Source organism: Athene noctua, chromosome 5 (assembly GCF_965140245.1).
Source record: "Athene noctua chromosome 5, bAthNoc1.hap1.1, whole genome shotgun sequence".
Classification (NCBI taxonomy): Eukaryota; Metazoa; Chordata; class Aves; order Strigiformes; family Strigidae; genus Athene; species Athene noctua.
Genome location: NC_134041.1, coordinates 49,210,241 through 49,228,019, shown reverse-complemented (window position 1 = coordinate 49,228,019; position 17,779 = coordinate 49,210,241). Strand labels below are relative to the sequence as shown.

The following is a 17,779-nucleotide window of genomic DNA, read 5'->3' as shown; positions in this document are numbered from 1 at the left end:
TTAATAGCCTGTAAAATTCTGCAATATTTTCCATTAGGAATAGCAAAATAAAATACAGAGAAAAGGTCAGATCTTCAAAGGAAATGGCAGAAAAAAGCTTTCATTGTAGGAGTTATTTTAGTTTCATTTATGAGTTTATAATAAAAAGGAAGAAATGAGAGTCAAATTACTATTTAAAAAACATTTTTAACACTGCAGCACTGAAGCTTTAAGTATTAAAAGAACTAGAATTTTATTTGTGGTCACAAGAATAAGTCTAGCTCGTAGGAGAAAGCTGTCTCAAAGCACTGGTAATAGTAAATGGAGCATCCATTTCCAGCCAGACCGCGCATAGATTGAAAGACTTTTTGCGGTCTTCTTATTTATTTATAGAATGCCATTCACAAACATGGGTACCCATTAAATTCCTAGAGGCAGATTTGGGGGGGGAATGAATGACTTTTGTGTGCACAGAGCAGTGGATCCAAGTGTAGCTACTGCCCTGTGGAACCAGACTCATATTAATAAGCAACAACAAATGGCATGAGCTGAGCCAAGGGCCTCTGTGTACTTTTTAAGGGACAGCTACGTACACTGTCACCATCACAACTGTTCCCCTTGGTGGCAGTCTGAGTACAGAGGTCAAGGACAAAATGGAATTGAAAAGATTAGCCTTTGCACCATGCCAGCCTGTGTTCTACCTGTTTTTGTAATTCAGTGGTGTCACATTCTGGTTAAGAAGTGAATTTACATTGAAATTTTTATAAACAGTATTTAAACAAACCTAGTTGAAAACGGTACCTTTATTTTCTTCAGCAAACCTTTCTGAGGATTGTGATTCTGAATTGAAATGATTTTCTAGATGCATTACTAAAATGGAAACGAAACAAAGATGTAGTTTGCCAACAGGCTGACCAGGCTGGTGAGGAGAGCTTTAAACTATGAATGGTGAAAGACACGGACATATTGGAGTATAGCAAAGAGCCACAAAAATATCACTGAGCAATAGAGAATCTGACAAAGGAAAGGCTGAGAGAGCTGGGTCTGTTCAGCCTGAAAAGAAGGCTTGGGGAGAACTTACCTTGTATATAAATATCTGGCAGGAGGATATGAAGAAGAGTCAGACTCTTCTCAGCGGTGCTGAGTAATATTCTCGGTAATAAACAACAGCCAGGTAACCTAAGATCACTGTGGAGTAAATATGAGAGTGGATAAGATTAAAAGGCTGCTGTCCTTTGCTCAGTCCATATACTAAAATTCATGCCAAGCTACCAAGAAATTTTCATGCTCATGGTCAAAGCTACTGTGCATCTGGCAACCCAGGTTAACCCCTTCATGCTAGACTGGCCATTTACTTCAGGAAATCTCCTCTAGAATCTAAAATCTGTGTTGACTACTTATTTCATGAACTCTCAGAGCTAATAATTGGTAGTTTTAAGGGACCATGAAAATTTGCAACTGTATGGAAACAACAGCTAATTTAATATCTTCAGTGTTTATATTATAAAGATTATTTTTGTAAGAAAAGGGACAGAAAATTATTTTAAATGAAACATAAAAGTTGAGGTTGTTTATAAAGATCCCCAAAACATACCAGATCAGTGACACCAAAATATTTCAATGCCATAAACTGCGTTAGGGGCACACAACACCTGTTGTAAATACCTACAGAATCCATTCTCACAACCTAACCATTTAGAAAAAAATCAGTACTATTTCTGAATATTAAGTTCTTGGATTATACATATAAATCTCCAATGTCCAGACAGTGGTCACAGAATTAACCACATCAAAAGCCATGCAACAGAAATAAACATATTTGATCTACGTTTCTTCAGAAAAATCTTAACTGAATGAACCATATTAACTGTATCAAGATGAACAGAGACACTCAGATACAATCACTGAGCTGAACTGGGAAACCTTATAAATACCTTTGACATTTACGTGCTGTTTGAGTCTATTTAAATAACTACGTCTGTCAGTTATCCTTCTTAGGAGTTTCTATATATCACAAGGGCTCAGAAAGAGTCTACTACTAAAGAAGTACTCCATAAATAGTTTGATTTCTATAGCAACTATAAATGTCAAAGGCAAGTGACACCGTATGTATTAAAATCAAAAAGCATACATATTTCTGATATTCTCTGAAATTAAAACAATTTAAAAAATATACCACCCTGCTCATCATGTTTTTAAATCAAACAGCCTCAGCATGGAAAAGAATCAAAGCCCAGTGCATGTTATATTTGCCTTTAAAAGTGCAGTGAAAACGACTGTGCAAGGTTAGTTTGCACTGTTAAATCTCCATGCATATAATGGATCCTACATTAAAATGTATTTTCTTAATAGATGATCTTATTAAAAAATTGCTAGGAAAGATGATAGCAAAATCATGCTTGAAAGTGCCAGAAATGTGAAATAATGTTTTGGAATAGTTTCTTACAATAAACTTAAATATAAATGTGAATTAGAATTACTGAAGATAAAATGTTTGATGTTGTTCGAAAATAACTAGAGTAAAGGAGATAGAACAGAAAATAAATTTCTTATTCCAGCACAGAAACTTTGAAGTTCATTACAATCGTGCTCCAAAATATTTAAATCATCTAATTTATGAAATTCATTAAAATATTGATACGAGAAAACCAAAAAAGTATCAGGACAAATACACTGTATTTTCCTAACTTTAAAATGAAGACTTCCATAAATGTAAGGTACATTTATATACCAAACTACATTTTGATTTCTATGAAATCACTTCAGCTTCTTGGTTTGCCTTAATTATTCATGGTTAATCAATATGTACATAACGTTCACGATGAAGCATGACTAATACAGCAGTTGTTGAAAAAAAGCCAACTTAACTGTTTCCAAACATAAATTTCCTATTGGCTTCTGATACTTCTTTCCATGTTATTTCACAAACACTTTACAGAGCAAGAGTGCAACTGTAAGACTGAATCTGAATTAAGAAAAAAAAAAAAAAAAAAGGTTTGATGATTCAAGAATGATTATGGGACAATCCAGCTGCATCTGAAATATTTTGTTACAAAGAAAGATTTATCACCTTAGAGTAGTGCCTAATTAAAATGTGATCTTTATTTGTTATCTCAAAGTACAAATAGTGTAATTTATCATTTGTAAAGCAGCTGGGCGCGAGGGAGATTTGGTGGAACCATGATAAGCATTTTCGGTGATCTTGCATATCAAAAAAAGTGGGCACATATGATAATAAAATTGTTAGCTTACCCTGGCCCCAAAGAAAACAGTGTAACTTGGTCAGGTTACCTATCTTCACTTACTCGCCCTCCAGAGAGTGACAGGCTGCTCTACTTCATAGATTAATGTAATCACTATATAAAGAACAACTAATGTTTGTAAAGCTCGTTTCTCACATGTGATAAAGATGAATGTGTAAATCTTATATAGAGGATAATTTTCTGGAATGTTTTAGCTGGGCATGAGACAGATCCTCTATAGACTCTTCCTCCTTCAAGGAAACTACTATGTAGATTATTCCAAAGTCAGTAAAAAAGTATGACCAAACATGTAATGCAAAAATGTTACTATTCCTTCATACAATTTCACTGGAGCTCTTCAACATCCTCTTTTTTTAAAGAGCAGCATGAATAGCATTGAGTTAGAAATTAGCAAGATGACAGATGAAGAGAAATAATTTAACTCTATGTGTAAATACATACAAAATTCTTTTCAAGTCTCTATTGCTTTTATATGTATTGCTCAGATCATGAACTATTCAAAGACTATATGTGCATTTCTTCTGCTGTTTTCTTGTGGACCGTACATGCATACAATGGTGAGAATATCTTGCTGCACTGCAGTTGCAGTCTGTCACGAAGTCAGTATCACCAGTTCACACCCATAAAGAAGATGCTGTAACCTCACACACCCACCAGTGAGGGACCTATGCTGTCCCCCAGGGCTGCTAGGAAAGGAGAAAAGGAACCAGGGCAGAATGTGTCCGTACTGTGATGATTTTCAGATGTATTTTAAAATATAGCAGCTGCAGTCTGGCAAAATCAGTCTTACACAGGGTTTCACATCACAGTCAAAGGGAAAACTAACGTACTGAGTTAACTGCCATTACACACCAAGCACTGACCTGTTCTTTGTGCATGAGAAAATCATTATCGGTTGCCTGTGTTGATTATTTTAATCTGTTGATAAAAATGGATGTTGATAACTGTGCCCTCTGGTAGACAGCTAAAGTTGTACTTTGACAATTACTCTTTTCAAATTAAGAATTGCCAAAGGGTATGTGGTCCATTTTTCTTCTACCAAGAATCTCTGCTTCTGATCAATGTGAGTGTCACAAATAGAAGTAAGATTAATTGTATTGCAGCCCTCATACTGTGCTGAAATTCAGATCTGTTTCAATGAACACAGATCATTTGCTGTTGTAGCTGGCACTCAACTTAGTCTTTTCATTCACGTAGCCCTGGGGTGTTTGCTCCTAAAATTCAACACAATTTTCATCATTCCTTTTACATTCATGTGAGAATGCTGAACTTCCAACAGTAGGAAACGTCAAACATGTTATAAAGCTACAACCAGACTCAAGATTCCCTCTTTGCCTGCTATGTCAGTTATTACCATTTTTCTATTATTTAAGAGAGCAGAGATCTCCCACTTTATCTGAAGAAGGCATAGAAGAAACTATACTACTTGCAGGACCCTGTCTGGTTATTTATGCCTAGAGAGTAAAATGTTACTGTCTCCTGAACTCAATTTGAATTCAAGCATTTTTCAATTTTACTCTTTCATTTAGGCCATCTATTTAAAAAAAAAATTTAAAATGTAAGTGATATCTGGCTGTGCTGAGTCAAATTCTAATTCTTTTACTCCATCTTCACCTGGGCAAATCACTTGAGCAAGCTCAGACTTTTTTAAGGTCTTTAGGATTTCACCCATTTTATGCATGTATAGCTTCATAACTATTTTCTTTCAGTAATGTAATTTTGATCATCTCCTGACTATTTCAAGGAAAACTATATTTTACAATTTAAAAATTTTCTCTGCAACATTCTGTTTTCCTCCCCTTAAGTACCTCTTACAAATACACGTGTGTACATCTGTGCACATGTATAATGTGGGCTAAGTATCTAAGTGGAATTCCTCATATTAAGTTTCAATTGAAACTTTTGTGTGTATACTACAATATATATACTGTGAATGAAGGAGATAACATACAGGTATATGTATCTACATATCAGACAATTTTATAAGATCTAAGAATTAATTGGTTAGTTTAAAACAGTAAAAAAATTCCCTTAGGATTTATGAGCTAAGAGTGGTCAGGGGTTTAGTGTCCTGACATCTCTTTAATTAGCAGTCTCCAAGATCTCAGACTAAGAAGATGCTAAGCCAGTGCCTTCTGTCATACCTCAAGAGTTTCAGAAGGCTTGGAAGCCACAGAGGAAGGTGAATGTACTATGCCTGTGAGCTATACAGTATGGACAAAGTACCGTTTTCTTACTAGTATGAAGTTAGGACTTGTTGCTACCACTCCTGCTTTGATGGTGATGCAGTTCTAAAAGAAATCCTAAGAACAATACAGCAAAAATGGTTGAGGTAAATAAAGATGCCGTTGAAAAATACTTGGAGAACAACCCCCAGTTTGCCAAGGAGTATTTCGACCGAAAAATGAGAGCAGAAGTGCTGAGTAGCATCTTTAAAGTGAGCCCTGGTGATGTGAAGGAAGGAGTCAGCTTCAAAGACATGTCCCGTCTGGAGGAGTGTAATATACTTTTTGAGCTGCTAACAGAAATCCAGGATGAGGGAGGCACTATGGAAAAGATAGTGCACAAGGCCCTGCAGAGGCTGGCACAGCTGCTGGCAGCTGATCGGTGTAGTATGTTTGTTTGTCGTTCCCGAAACGGTATTCCAGAGGTAGCCACCAGGCTTCTCAATGTCACTCCAATTTCCAGCTTTGAGGAGAATTTGGTGAAACCAGACAATGAGACTGTTTTCCCTCTAGACATCGGCATAGCTGGATGGGTTGCTCATACGAAGAAGTTTTTTAATATACCTGATGTGAAAAAGGTAAGTGACTTCTCTTGAGTTTTTGTGCACTTGCTTACTCAGCTTCATGCACAGGGCTTGTGGTACAGAGTCATTCTTCAAAAACATCCCAGAGACAAAAATCCAGACCAAAAGCATGAGAAAGCAGCAGCAGTGTTTTCTTAAAATCCAGTAGAAACACATCGTGTAGCTTAGTGAGGTATTTCCAGTATTCTCACACAATGTAATGTAATTTACTAAAATAAGGGAGGACAGTATCAGGTTAATAGAGACCAATAAGTACTCGTGTTTCTGTTGAACAAATCAGGCTCCTATTCTATTTTCCAGTATGGGCTTGCAAGTGTTTTTCCTTATCATTCTGTGCTGACATACATGCACCTCTAAATGCAATTAATTTGCACCTTTTGTAATAAGAATGCTTCCTTATAAGTAGGTGAATGAAGCCACATGATGATGATGATGTCAACATGTATGTTCAGCTTCAAGTCTGTCTTTGAATTTAAAATGGCTCCAAATTTTGAGTATGTCCAGATCCAGGGATTTTGTTCAGAGCCATCTATAGAAGATTAAAGAGTCAGAGCTGCTCTGACATTTTCAGCGTTCCTGTTGAATTTGCACAGAATCACCTTCTTTAGTTATGGTGCTGATAAGAGTTATTACAAATGTTAATTAAAATGATGAGTCACCTAACAGAAATTAAACATGCATGAATGAGAACTGCTTTAGAAACTGCTCTGAAATACATGGGGAAACTTAAATGTGCTTTGATTGTTCCAGATTTTTTTAAAAATAGCTAACCTTATATTATCAAATGGTCACATCTTCAGCAATTTTAGTCTTATGTGGAAAAGCTCAGCATGATCAAATTGTTCTAAGATAATTACACAAGATGGCAGTCTGGTTTGTCAGCATTTCCGATACAGTCAGTTTAAAATTCTAGGGCATTTTAGAAATGGAAACTCCTTCAGTGTCCTAAGCTCAATGTAAATAATAAAAATCTTTATACACTGCAATTATCTATGTTTTCCAGAAGGTAAACAAAAAGCAATGTATTTTATCACGTTAAAAGTTGGCAGATATAAAGAAATCAAGGTCTACTTTTAAAGCTCAGAAACAAATGAAAATGTATGTGAATGTGAAAGAACATTCCAATATATAGTTAACTACCTCAGAAGTAAGCAAAAATCACAGGAGCAAACAAAACAATTACAAGAAAACAAGTCAGTTGATTTTTAACTGACCACTAAGATGCTTTCTTCAATGGCTGCTCTTCTGACAAGAAGCACCTGACTTGCTGCCTCTTACCACCACATGGGGAGGCTGGAAGGATAATCCTTCTACATTCATAAGGCTGATTACATGAGAAAAGATCAGGGGGATCAAGAAAGGTGTGCCCTCTGTCAGACACTGCACTGCTCTTTAATATCATTATGTGAGAGGTGCCCAGAGCAGGGCTGCCCAAATATTTCTGCATTTGCAATAGGATTTGTTCGAAGTTTTGTGACAAGTGTAATTTGAATATGCTTAAATAAGAGAACATTTCTGTCCATCTCATCCTGCTAGGTATATATTTTGCACTCATAAATTAATTAATGTTGGCTGAATATCTATCAAATAATGCTGTCCAGCTATTATTCAGTCATTCTAAGGTAATCTGTACTTAGGCATCTATTTACTCTCTTAGGATTACTGATGTCTATGCTATTAGGCCCACACATAAACATGCGATTAAACCATGGTGCCATTAATCCCCATTTGATAACTAAATGGCATCAAAATATTTACATTTTATAAGTTAATTGCAAAATTCCCAGAGACTTCTCTGGGACCAAGATTTGTTATTTAAAAATAACCCCGAAGGTCTCAAATTTGTCACCATATCCATTCTATTTGTACAAAAAGTCAGGTGTCCAAATCCGCACTCTTCACGGAGGCAAAGCTCCCACTAATGTCACCAGAATCTGTATCTCCATAAGGAACCCAGAACTGCAGTAGTCAGTAACATTTAAGGAATATAATTAGTCCATGGCAGCAGAAATAGGCAGCCACTGAAGCCTTTATCATGTTTTTGAAAGGATAATTATTTTTCAGATCACTTTGTATGCACTTCAGTCAAACCAGATTGTCTGTTACCAAAATCCTGAGAAAAAATGACAAGCTGAGTTAAGCCAGAGATGAATTTTGCCCCTACTGCCTTGTCAGAATACAAAATACACAATGAATAATTCTAGATGGCCAGAGTACTTCAAAGATGTCATGTCTAACCCCTTTCTATTGTTGACACAATCCATATCAAAACAGCAGTGTTTTTTAAGTCTTTAAATACATGACAACATTGACAAACCTACAGTGAGACATTTTCATGCTTCAGTCACCACCCCTTTATAACAAGAGTGAATGTAATAAAAGATCACAATAGCAATAGATCATTGAAAAAACATAAGACTCCACTTTCAGTGCCTGGTAGCCAGTTCTTTAGGGATTATCACCTTCTTTAACCTGGAAAGGTAGCAATAAATGTGAGGAAGCTCCTCATCCTGACTAATGCTTCAGAAAAGAAAAGCAGAGGAAAAGATACAGACCTTCTGTAGTTAATTTAGAGGCCAGAACAGTCTCCCCCCACAAGATTATGGACCTGTTGACTGATAGAGCTAATAGTGTTTAATTCAGGATTTAGTAGTAGTGAGAAATAGGAGGTGAGACAGGACCATAATAATTTGCCTCATATTATTTCCAGTGACTGGCAGAATATGTGACTCAAATATTTCAGAGTAAAATAATTGACTGCATAAAATTTGACATTTCTATTAGTATTCTTTAAATATTAACTGATAACATGGACAACAGGATAAAGAAGACTACAATTACCCCACATCTTTTACTAAGGCATTATTTCCAAATAAAACTAAGAACTAAAAAATAGTTAAACAAGGAGTATGTCTTCTGGGGAATCAAAATCTCAGATTTGCAGCCTGTTAAGAACCAATAATAAAGATAATCTAAATTTGCTTTAATCCATCATGTATTTAAATTATTGCATTGTTCCCTTTAATTTGGTGAAATTTGAAGACAAAGATTTAACTGAGGATTGGAAACTTGAGAAATAATATTTCTGGTTATAGTAGAGTTCAAAATTTTGTAAATGGTGAAAATATGCTCCAAAAGAAGTGAAGGCTTCTGGATTAGATTCATAAAGGGACTGAAATGTTCTGCTGTTGAAACAGCAAGCCTTCATTTTTAGAGGTCCTGCACTGGAATGCATAACCCCCAGTGAGTGAAGAAACAACAGTGTGGAGAGATTCTGGTGCTTCCAACTCAGATTAAGTAGCCAGAGCAGTGATTGTTGTGGCACCTAATTTAACCACTGGAAACGTATGATACAAAACATCTTAAATACATCTTCAGGTTGCAAGCACTTGTTTCATCCCTTTGTAAACTGATCCAGCTTCAGTCTGCATGAGTCATTTTTTGGTGGGAGCTCTGCTTCTCTTTAATGCAAGGGTGGGAGAGACTTTAATTCCAGGACTGTCTGAAGCGGCAGGAGTTTCAGATTCATGGGAATGTGCCAGCTCCCAGACTCCAGGCTGTTTGAGCCTGGAATGAGGAAGAAGAGACACTCCATCCCTTTTCTTGAATCTACATCAAAGTGTAAAATAAATCAGATATTTTGAAGAAGGGAGAGAGAAGAGTAAAGAGAAGCATGGTTTTGCAGCTCAGTAGTTCAAACTCCCATGTGGCTTGAGGACACTTGGACACCAAACTGTTGTCCAGCTGCCGTGTGTAAACAACTGCTCTGGTAACACATAGCAGTGGTCCTGGGACCCAATGGTAGTCTTAGACTCCCTCCTAGGGCAAGAAGACATTGCTGCAATCAGGTGTAATTTGCATCCATGTCAAAAATATGAAACACTGGGAAAGCACAGGAGAGAGCAAGATGGTCAATAACACAATGGATTGCCCTGAAAACAGAAAGAATGGAGTCACTTTGTGGGGGAGCTGGTAGCAGGGCAGTCACTTGCTAATAAGATGTCCCAGTTCTTAAACTCATGTTCTACTAGTCCCGTCACAATGTGATCTTGGAGAAGAAACCCAAATATCCAACATACTGACAAGGCAGAGTATGTAAAAAAAAGCTTCAAAGGCCAGAGGAAAATTGTTCAATAATTTTAGGTGCAAGTTCTTGAGAAACAAACTCAGAGTTGTTAGTATGAGAAGAAATGAGAGCAAAGATATACAACACTACAGAAGTGTTGCCTTCCTGAATGTTTGGAAAGTAATGAGGATTGAAAGAAACAATCCCAAGATAAACTAAAAGTTAGGAAAACATTGAGAGGTAGCCTTTTACCTGGGAATAACTTGCATTGTAAATGTTTATGTCTGCTCTTCCTTTTTATCTTATAATCTTGATAATAAAAACCAGATTGTCATAAACTCACACTCAGTACAGTAAATATTAACTGGAAAAAAGTGTTCTAACCTGTTACAAAGATTCAGTCAATTTATAAGGAAATATTTTAACACAGGAACAAATTTCTATTAATTATGCTTTCCAGAAAAAAACCCCAAACCTTTAATTCTTTCCTTGAATTAATTTGTTAAAAGAGGAAAGCTCCCAAAATTGAAGAAAAAATGAGCACTAAAAATTAAAACAAAAAGTTCCCTTTTAGCCTAATTTTCTTGGTTTATGTGAAAAAAAAAAACCACTTAAAGAAATGTAATACAGATTCAATTTCAAAAAGTTGCGAAACAGCCACCGCAGACAGCACATAACAAGCAGACATTTCAGTGGCATGACTGAAAAGTTCAGCCCCCAAATGCTGTTAAATATATAATAATTTCTACTTGATTCAGTTTCAGAACTCTAGTGATCTTGAAGATACTAAAGTCAATTTGTTCTGAAATGCTAGTAAGTTACATGTCAAAATGCAGTTGTTCTACATCCCTGACAATACATGATTTTGTTGTGGCCTAATGAATGGCCAACTCATCTAGCTAATTGGATTGGGTTTTGAATCAGACTGATGATGTCTTCATAGCTGATGGTAAGTGCTTTTTATTTTCTGTTCACCTTCAATTATATAATTATGAAACAAAAACATTTGTGAGTTGAAATTAGGATAAGCCAGTCCAAGACAATCAGTGACAATCTAAGCCAATACAAGACAATCAGTGGGACAACAAAATATCAGGAAGAGGAGAAAATACTGCAGGGCTACGAGAAGGAAAAACAAAAACATGTAAAGATGGTGCAAAGAAATGTGTGATAACGATGAGAGTGTGACAACAGCTCCTAATGTCAGAGGTTCCTGTGGTTCCTGTTTCAGTAGTGCTCCAGACCCACTCCCGGTCATCACACATTCAAAGGATGATGTATTTTGACCAGTCTGAGCTCATTAATTCAGCACAGAACCTCCAGCCCAATATGAACAAAGTAGTTATAACTGCAAGGATTCCCAGAAAGCCATTCTTCCTCTGCTTTGTAAGAGGAAAGAGAAGGAGGAAAATAGGCATCTCTCTTGGCATTACCACTTCAGCTGCAGTATTAAGTCTTATCATTTCCCCTTAACTGTGATATCTGAGGCACATTGCCGAACTCAGAATGGGGAGGTAGGCTGCACAGTAGAGACTGACAGGTCACTCAGAGTCAAAACCAGAAGGAAGGGTTTTCTGAATGGGAGTAATGGTAATGGTGATATGAAAAGCAAGGTGTAAACATCATCTGTGGGACATGAGCAAAACATCATGCTGCTTGCTAGCGAGGCCCCCAGTCAAGGAAGCAAAGGTTTATGGAGAAGTCTTATTTCCTAACATTTCAAACCACATGTGCAATGAAGATGCTAAAAGCAATTGGGAACAAACTAGTATACTGGAGATGTGAGAAACCTTGGTACTAACAACTCTGAGCTGCAGTTCTTATTACCTCAAATAAACCAAAGCTTCACCCTGACTAGCTGAATGAGGAAGAGGGATCCTTGTTCCTTTATACTTCTTTTTGAGTTGCTTTTTACCCTTCTCCATTTCTCCATCTTTCCTGCTTTTGTATAAATTACATACTTTTGCATGTGCAATGAAAAGCAAATTAACAAGGGTTATGCCATCTCATTATTTACAATAGTTTTTGTATTTTCTGATTAAATTTACACTCAAAAAAAAAATTTACACTGCAGACTTTGATCTGGAGTTTCCAATAGTGTCAAACTCACTTGCCTCAGGCTGCATTTTGTCATTAATCCCATCAGAAATGCTCAAGGCTTAGCTCAGTGTTCTGAAGCACAGTGTAGCAAATCCTAAAACAACATTATGAATAAGGAGATATACTTCCTTTATTAAATACTGTAGGATGGTTCAATAAACATTAGAATTATAGTCTTCATAATTTTTTAAGATTCTATTAGGCATAGAATAAAGCCTATGAAAGGTTAGAAGTTTTTGCAGAACTTTTTTTCATGGTTTGCTTAAAGAACCTTGGGATATCTAAAACCAGCCAATGGAGGAGAAATCATCATGAAAGAAATAAGGTCTTTAAAAACTGGTAAAAGGAAACATAGAAGAACACATCACTCCCAAGAAAGGAACTGAGATCTGTAGGGAAAACCATGAAATAAGAGAGAGACACAAGATGGTTCCTTCTTCTGGGCAGTCCATCAATTAGACATTTTCAGAAAAAGCAAAGTAACATTGTTTTTTTAAAAAAACAAACTACATAATCAGGAAGTATCATCCTTTCTTCTCAAAATGCCTGTGGTTCCCAGGGGAGTGAGTTTTTCTCTTTTGTATTTATTTTACCTTACTACAGACATGAACTTACAGTTGTGTAGCTACAATCCAGAATCAGATACGGTATAGTCTCAGTAAGCATATTTTTTTTTAACTGCCAAATGAGGAAAATAAAAATTATTTTTAGAAAGAATGGCCTTATTTTTCCCTTTCACAGTGGTGTAATCACAGTTTTCACATCACTGACTTCTGATTTAGTAAATTTCACTGGTAGCTGTGAGATGGAAAATTAGGCTTATAAAACTTAAAGGAATTTAAAAGTTGAGGCCAAATGACCTAAACATAGAACATTATATTGATATTTCATTGGTAAGAGGTATATAAGAATAATGTGTGGTAGTGTTGGTAAGTTACAGTGAGATAAAACTGGTGTCATGGTTTAGAGAATCAAGAAACATGAATTAGCTCCTAATTTCAAGTGTATAGTCTGGATCCATAGCAGCCTGCCAAACTCCCCTCCAGTTACCTTCTACCACCTATAACAGAAAGATGAACACAAAGAAGTGTCCTGATTTTCCACTCCTATATGCTGGTGCAAATCTTAGGGTATATCTACAGAACCGATCATTGTACAGTAAATGGCTAGATATCTTAGCTTTAAATGGAGCTAGTGGAAAATGCTTGCAAATGTACTACAGTTAAGGAGTTATCAACAGATTGTCTTTCCCTCTTTTTTTTTTTTTTAAGCTTATTTTATGATTTAATTGAGAGCTGCGAGGTCACAACATTGCTCTAAAAGATGGTTGGATTCATAAGATCAGGCTCAAATAGACTAAGTGTCCTCATTCATATATTCATAGGAGCACCAAGATGCTCTTCTGTCTCTGATACCGCAGAGCAATTTTCTGGCCTATTTGTCTATGAACATGATTTTCCAGACATTATGAAAAGTTGTTTTCTTTGAAAACAGAAGGAGCTTATATTCTAAAGAGAAAAGATTTTAAAACCTTGATTGGAAATAAAGGCTTCAAAATTCCTAGCAATTATGTGCAAAATGTTAAGTAAAAACCTAAATCTAAGCACAAATTTTTGCTTGTATATGCTGTGGGAATGCTGCCAATGTGTTAGGAGGTATTTATATCTTTCTGCATTGCACTATCTAGGCACAACTCACGATGGCTTGTTATACTGAATTTTTTGTTTATTAACACAGACTTGGATCAAAAATTTCTTATCCTCTGCAAAAATTGTATGACCAAAGTGCTTCTTCTGAAAACTTCTGAACACCACTGCTTGTACCTTCAGTCTGGAGTTATTAAACAAATCAAGATTCAGCAGCTGTGTCCTGCTGATTCAACTCACTTGGTGTATACAGATCCCTTTTAAGTATTCAGAAATCCAAGAGTGTTTGAAGTTTTTATTTATTCCCCCATAGCAGCACACAGCACTCTAAAACCAGGAACTTGGGCCTTACCATTATGCTAGATGCTCTTGGTGAGGTGGAGGAACTAGGAAACAGGGTCAAATTATCTATCATCTGATTTACTTTATTTTGAATGCTTAAAACAGTCAGAGATTCAGAAATTGTTACTGAAGCCCAAAACCAGAATGGTTGTGTCAGCAGAGAAAATAAAATATTGTATGTAATAACATACTTGTTTAGCAGACTGCAGGACAGTATTTGATTCTTATATAAAAGAGACAGACTGACTGGCATTTTCCCTGGATGTCTGTTAAGTGAGATACCCCTGTACCTTTCTCTGAGAAAAACAAAAAACAACTTCAGGGAAGTTTGACAGAAATAGAGAAAAAATTGCCCCTTCACCTGGACAGTATATTTGAAACCGGCTACACTTTTCAGGGACCCAAATACAGCCTGATACACTGAACTACAGAGAAAACATATGACTACTTTTATTTTTTCAATGTGATTTATGGGGATGACACAAGCTGTCCTGAAAAGAATCAATTCTCTGTAAGAGACCCCAGTCAGTAAATATAGAAAAGGCATTTCAGAGTTACTTCCACACGTTTCATTCCTTTCTAGAAATGCAGTCCTAGAAGGAAATCTAAAACATAAATGTAAAAGATGGGCTGTCTAAAGACTATGAAGAAATGAAAGTAAAAAAATCCCTAACATTTTGAACACATAATAAAATCCAGTTTACCTTCTCAGGGTTGTATATGCTATAAAATCAACATATACCGGAAACAATTGCTAGAGGGAAGAGGAGAAAAAAGAAATTCAGAGAAAAGATACAAATAGTAGGCAAACAATTTGAGTTCTGGCATTTCCTAGCCTTTTCATGCTTGATTTTTCCAACCTAGAAAATGCTTGTTTGTTCAAGTAGCTTTATGCATAATTTATGAAAGCAGAAATTTGATTATGCTGCATCCCACAACAGTCTTCAGCCCATCAGCAAGGAAGCCACTTTGAGATCCATCATGCATTAGATGCTTAGATTGGCCATCTAAGCTAATGCAGTAATTAATAGCAGTAATATATGAGCTCTGTGGGTAGACATGTAGTAACAAGTCACTTTGTAAGTGCATTCACAAATATTTTGTAACAGCAGGGGACTGGTAAGGTTTGGGAATCTTGGTTGTGGGTGGATGTCCTTAAAACAGGACTCCTTTGGCCTCCCTCTGGCTGGCTGCCATTCCTATCCATGGTGTCATAACGTAGTCTGACCTTCCCTGGTTACCAGGCTGCTCACCACCTCTCGATATTCTCATTTAGCACCAATTGCTCATCACCTTGAGAAGGAAATGAAATTCACGGGGAATCTGCCATTGACTGTAGACCAGGACTTAAGCACTTACCTCTCCGTAGAAGGCTGACATGTTAGCAGTGGCAGATGCAAGGGGATGGAAAAGGCTCAGTGATAACAGAGTCTGGCTATTTTAGCTGCTTAGTAAAACTATGTCACTTCTTAGTATGCACATAATGACAGATTTCAATCCCCCAACTCATAAATCTGTTCGTTTAGATATATTATCATAAGAACATGACAAAATACAACAACCCTTGACAAACAGATTTCCCTGAAAAATTTCAAATCCCTTTTTTAAATTAAACGGAACACTAAAGCATTTCAAAGAAAACATCAAGATTTTATTTGATATGAGGAAATGAAACAGTTTTCCATGAAACATAAACTAGCTTCCCAGTATTTTTCACATAAAAGAACAGCTTTTACTAAACCCTCCTCAGCATTCAGTTTCAAGGATTAAATTGGTGGGGTAGTTAGTTGTGGCTCATTTATTAGTAACATGGTCTCATTCCCACAGGATCACACATCTGTGTCCTGATCCACTCGGTCCTACTCTCTCCCATTCACCAGAAGAGCATGTTGGGCTGGGAGCAGTAGGAATCGGAATCTGTCACACAGGAAGGAGTAAGAAACATCTCTGGCACATGCATATCTGCTGGGGATTCCCCTCTGCCAGAGCATTTTTAGCCATATACATTCAGGACAGACCATACTTTTAAACATTATGTGATGGGACAGTATAATGAATTTTATCTACAAAAATAATGAAATAATAATTAATATTATAGCTATGAAGTAATTCGCTTACATGCAAGCCACATGTATTAAACTCTCAGGTAGCCAGAAAGTCATACTACTCTCTTCTTCTTTCTAGATTTTCCCATGTTTTTAATTCTTCAAACTCCTCATCATTCTAACAAAAACCTGCACAGAACTTGGTTTCAGAAGCTATACTCATAACCACTGCTTAAATTAAGCTTGTACATATAACTCTGCAAGATTTAGTTAAATAACAATAATGGGGTTTTGCACATATGAACTTATTACACTGTGAAACTGTGCTTACAGCATTGCAAATATATACAGTCATTTACTCTTGGCACGGTAAATAATTGTTATGTGTTTCATTTGTGTTTGTTTTGTTTTCTTTTCTTTCAGAACAACCATTTTTCTGACTTTCTGGACAAAAGAACTGGTTATACAACAATCAATATGTTGGCAACTCCAATTATGCAGGGTAAAGAGGTGCTTGCTGTTGTGATGGCACTCAACAAATTAAATGCCACTGAGTTCTCAAAAGAGGATGAAGAGGTAATCTCAAATGACACACAACAGTACAGTTGTAGTTTGAGTGAATCTACCTCTTGATTTGATACCTTTGTCTTATTTTTGCTCTTTGTCATTTTTAGGTCTTTAAAAAATACCTCAATTTTATATCTTTGGTCCTAAGAAATCATCATATGACGTATCTCTACAATATTGAATCCCGAAGAAGTCAGGTATAGAATAATTTGGTAATGATAATACATCATCTTTGTATGAAACCATTATTATTCCCATTATTTTATATTCTTACAAGTTTATTGAAGCAAGGATAGCATCTAAATTTTTTTATCTGGTAACAGTAATGCACCTTATAATTTTATTCTGGAATGCTTAGGATTCATATGTTTATGTTTTCTTACTGTTGTGAACATTTACCCTATTTCTCTTTTGTTGTAAATAGATGCTTTTGTGGTCTGCCAACAAAGTATTTGAAGAGCTAACAGATATAGAACGGCAGTTTCACAAAGCACTGTATACTATTCGAATATATTTGAATTGTGAAAGATACTCTGTTGGTCTCCTGGACATGACTAAAGAGAAGGTAACAATCATTTTGCCTACTTGCTAGAAATGTGCTACTCCTAACATTTAAGTTATAAAATCCATCCTTCTAATTCATTTGTTCTGCATGCTTCTAGTGCATTCTCTCCATACACAAAGTTGCCATGCTTTCTAACCCTTTGGGATTATTTATATAAAATCTAACCACGCTACAAAAATTACATGCAAAATATAAGCATGGCAAAGGATACAACCACGATAAACATAAAGGCTAATTCTGAAATATTTTTTTATATTAATATTTCCATGTGAGAAAGGTCAGAAGAGAGAAGTGCAGGTCTGATTATTGCTTTACAAATACCTGCCTTCTAAAACAACAATTAAGCTGTTCAATCATTCAGAGATAAAATTCAGATTAGCCTGCAATTTACTTGCAA

General features: G+C 36.1%; 1 protein-coding gene across 3 annotated transcripts in view; it reads left to right on the top strand.

Annotated features, from left to right (window-relative positions):
• The first annotated feature begins 5,372 nt into the window (after nt 1-5,372).
• The window catches only part of PDE6C (phosphodiesterase 6C), a 30,424-nt gene continuing 18,017 nt past the window's right edge, over nt 5,373-17,779 (top strand). For all 3 annotated transcript variants that reach the window (XM_074907457.1, XM_074907455.1, XM_074907456.1), the window contains exons 1-4: nt 5,373-6,045; nt 16,674-16,826; nt 16,925-17,014; nt 17,242-17,382. In XM_074907457.1, coding sequence (XP_074763558.1) covers nt 5,566-6,045; nt 16,674-16,826; nt 16,925-17,014; nt 17,242-17,382 — 864 coding nt within the window. In that variant the 5' untranslated portion in view covers nt 5,373-5,565. The remainder of the gene's footprint in view (nt 6,046-16,673; nt 16,827-16,924; nt 17,015-17,241; nt 17,383-17,779) is intronic.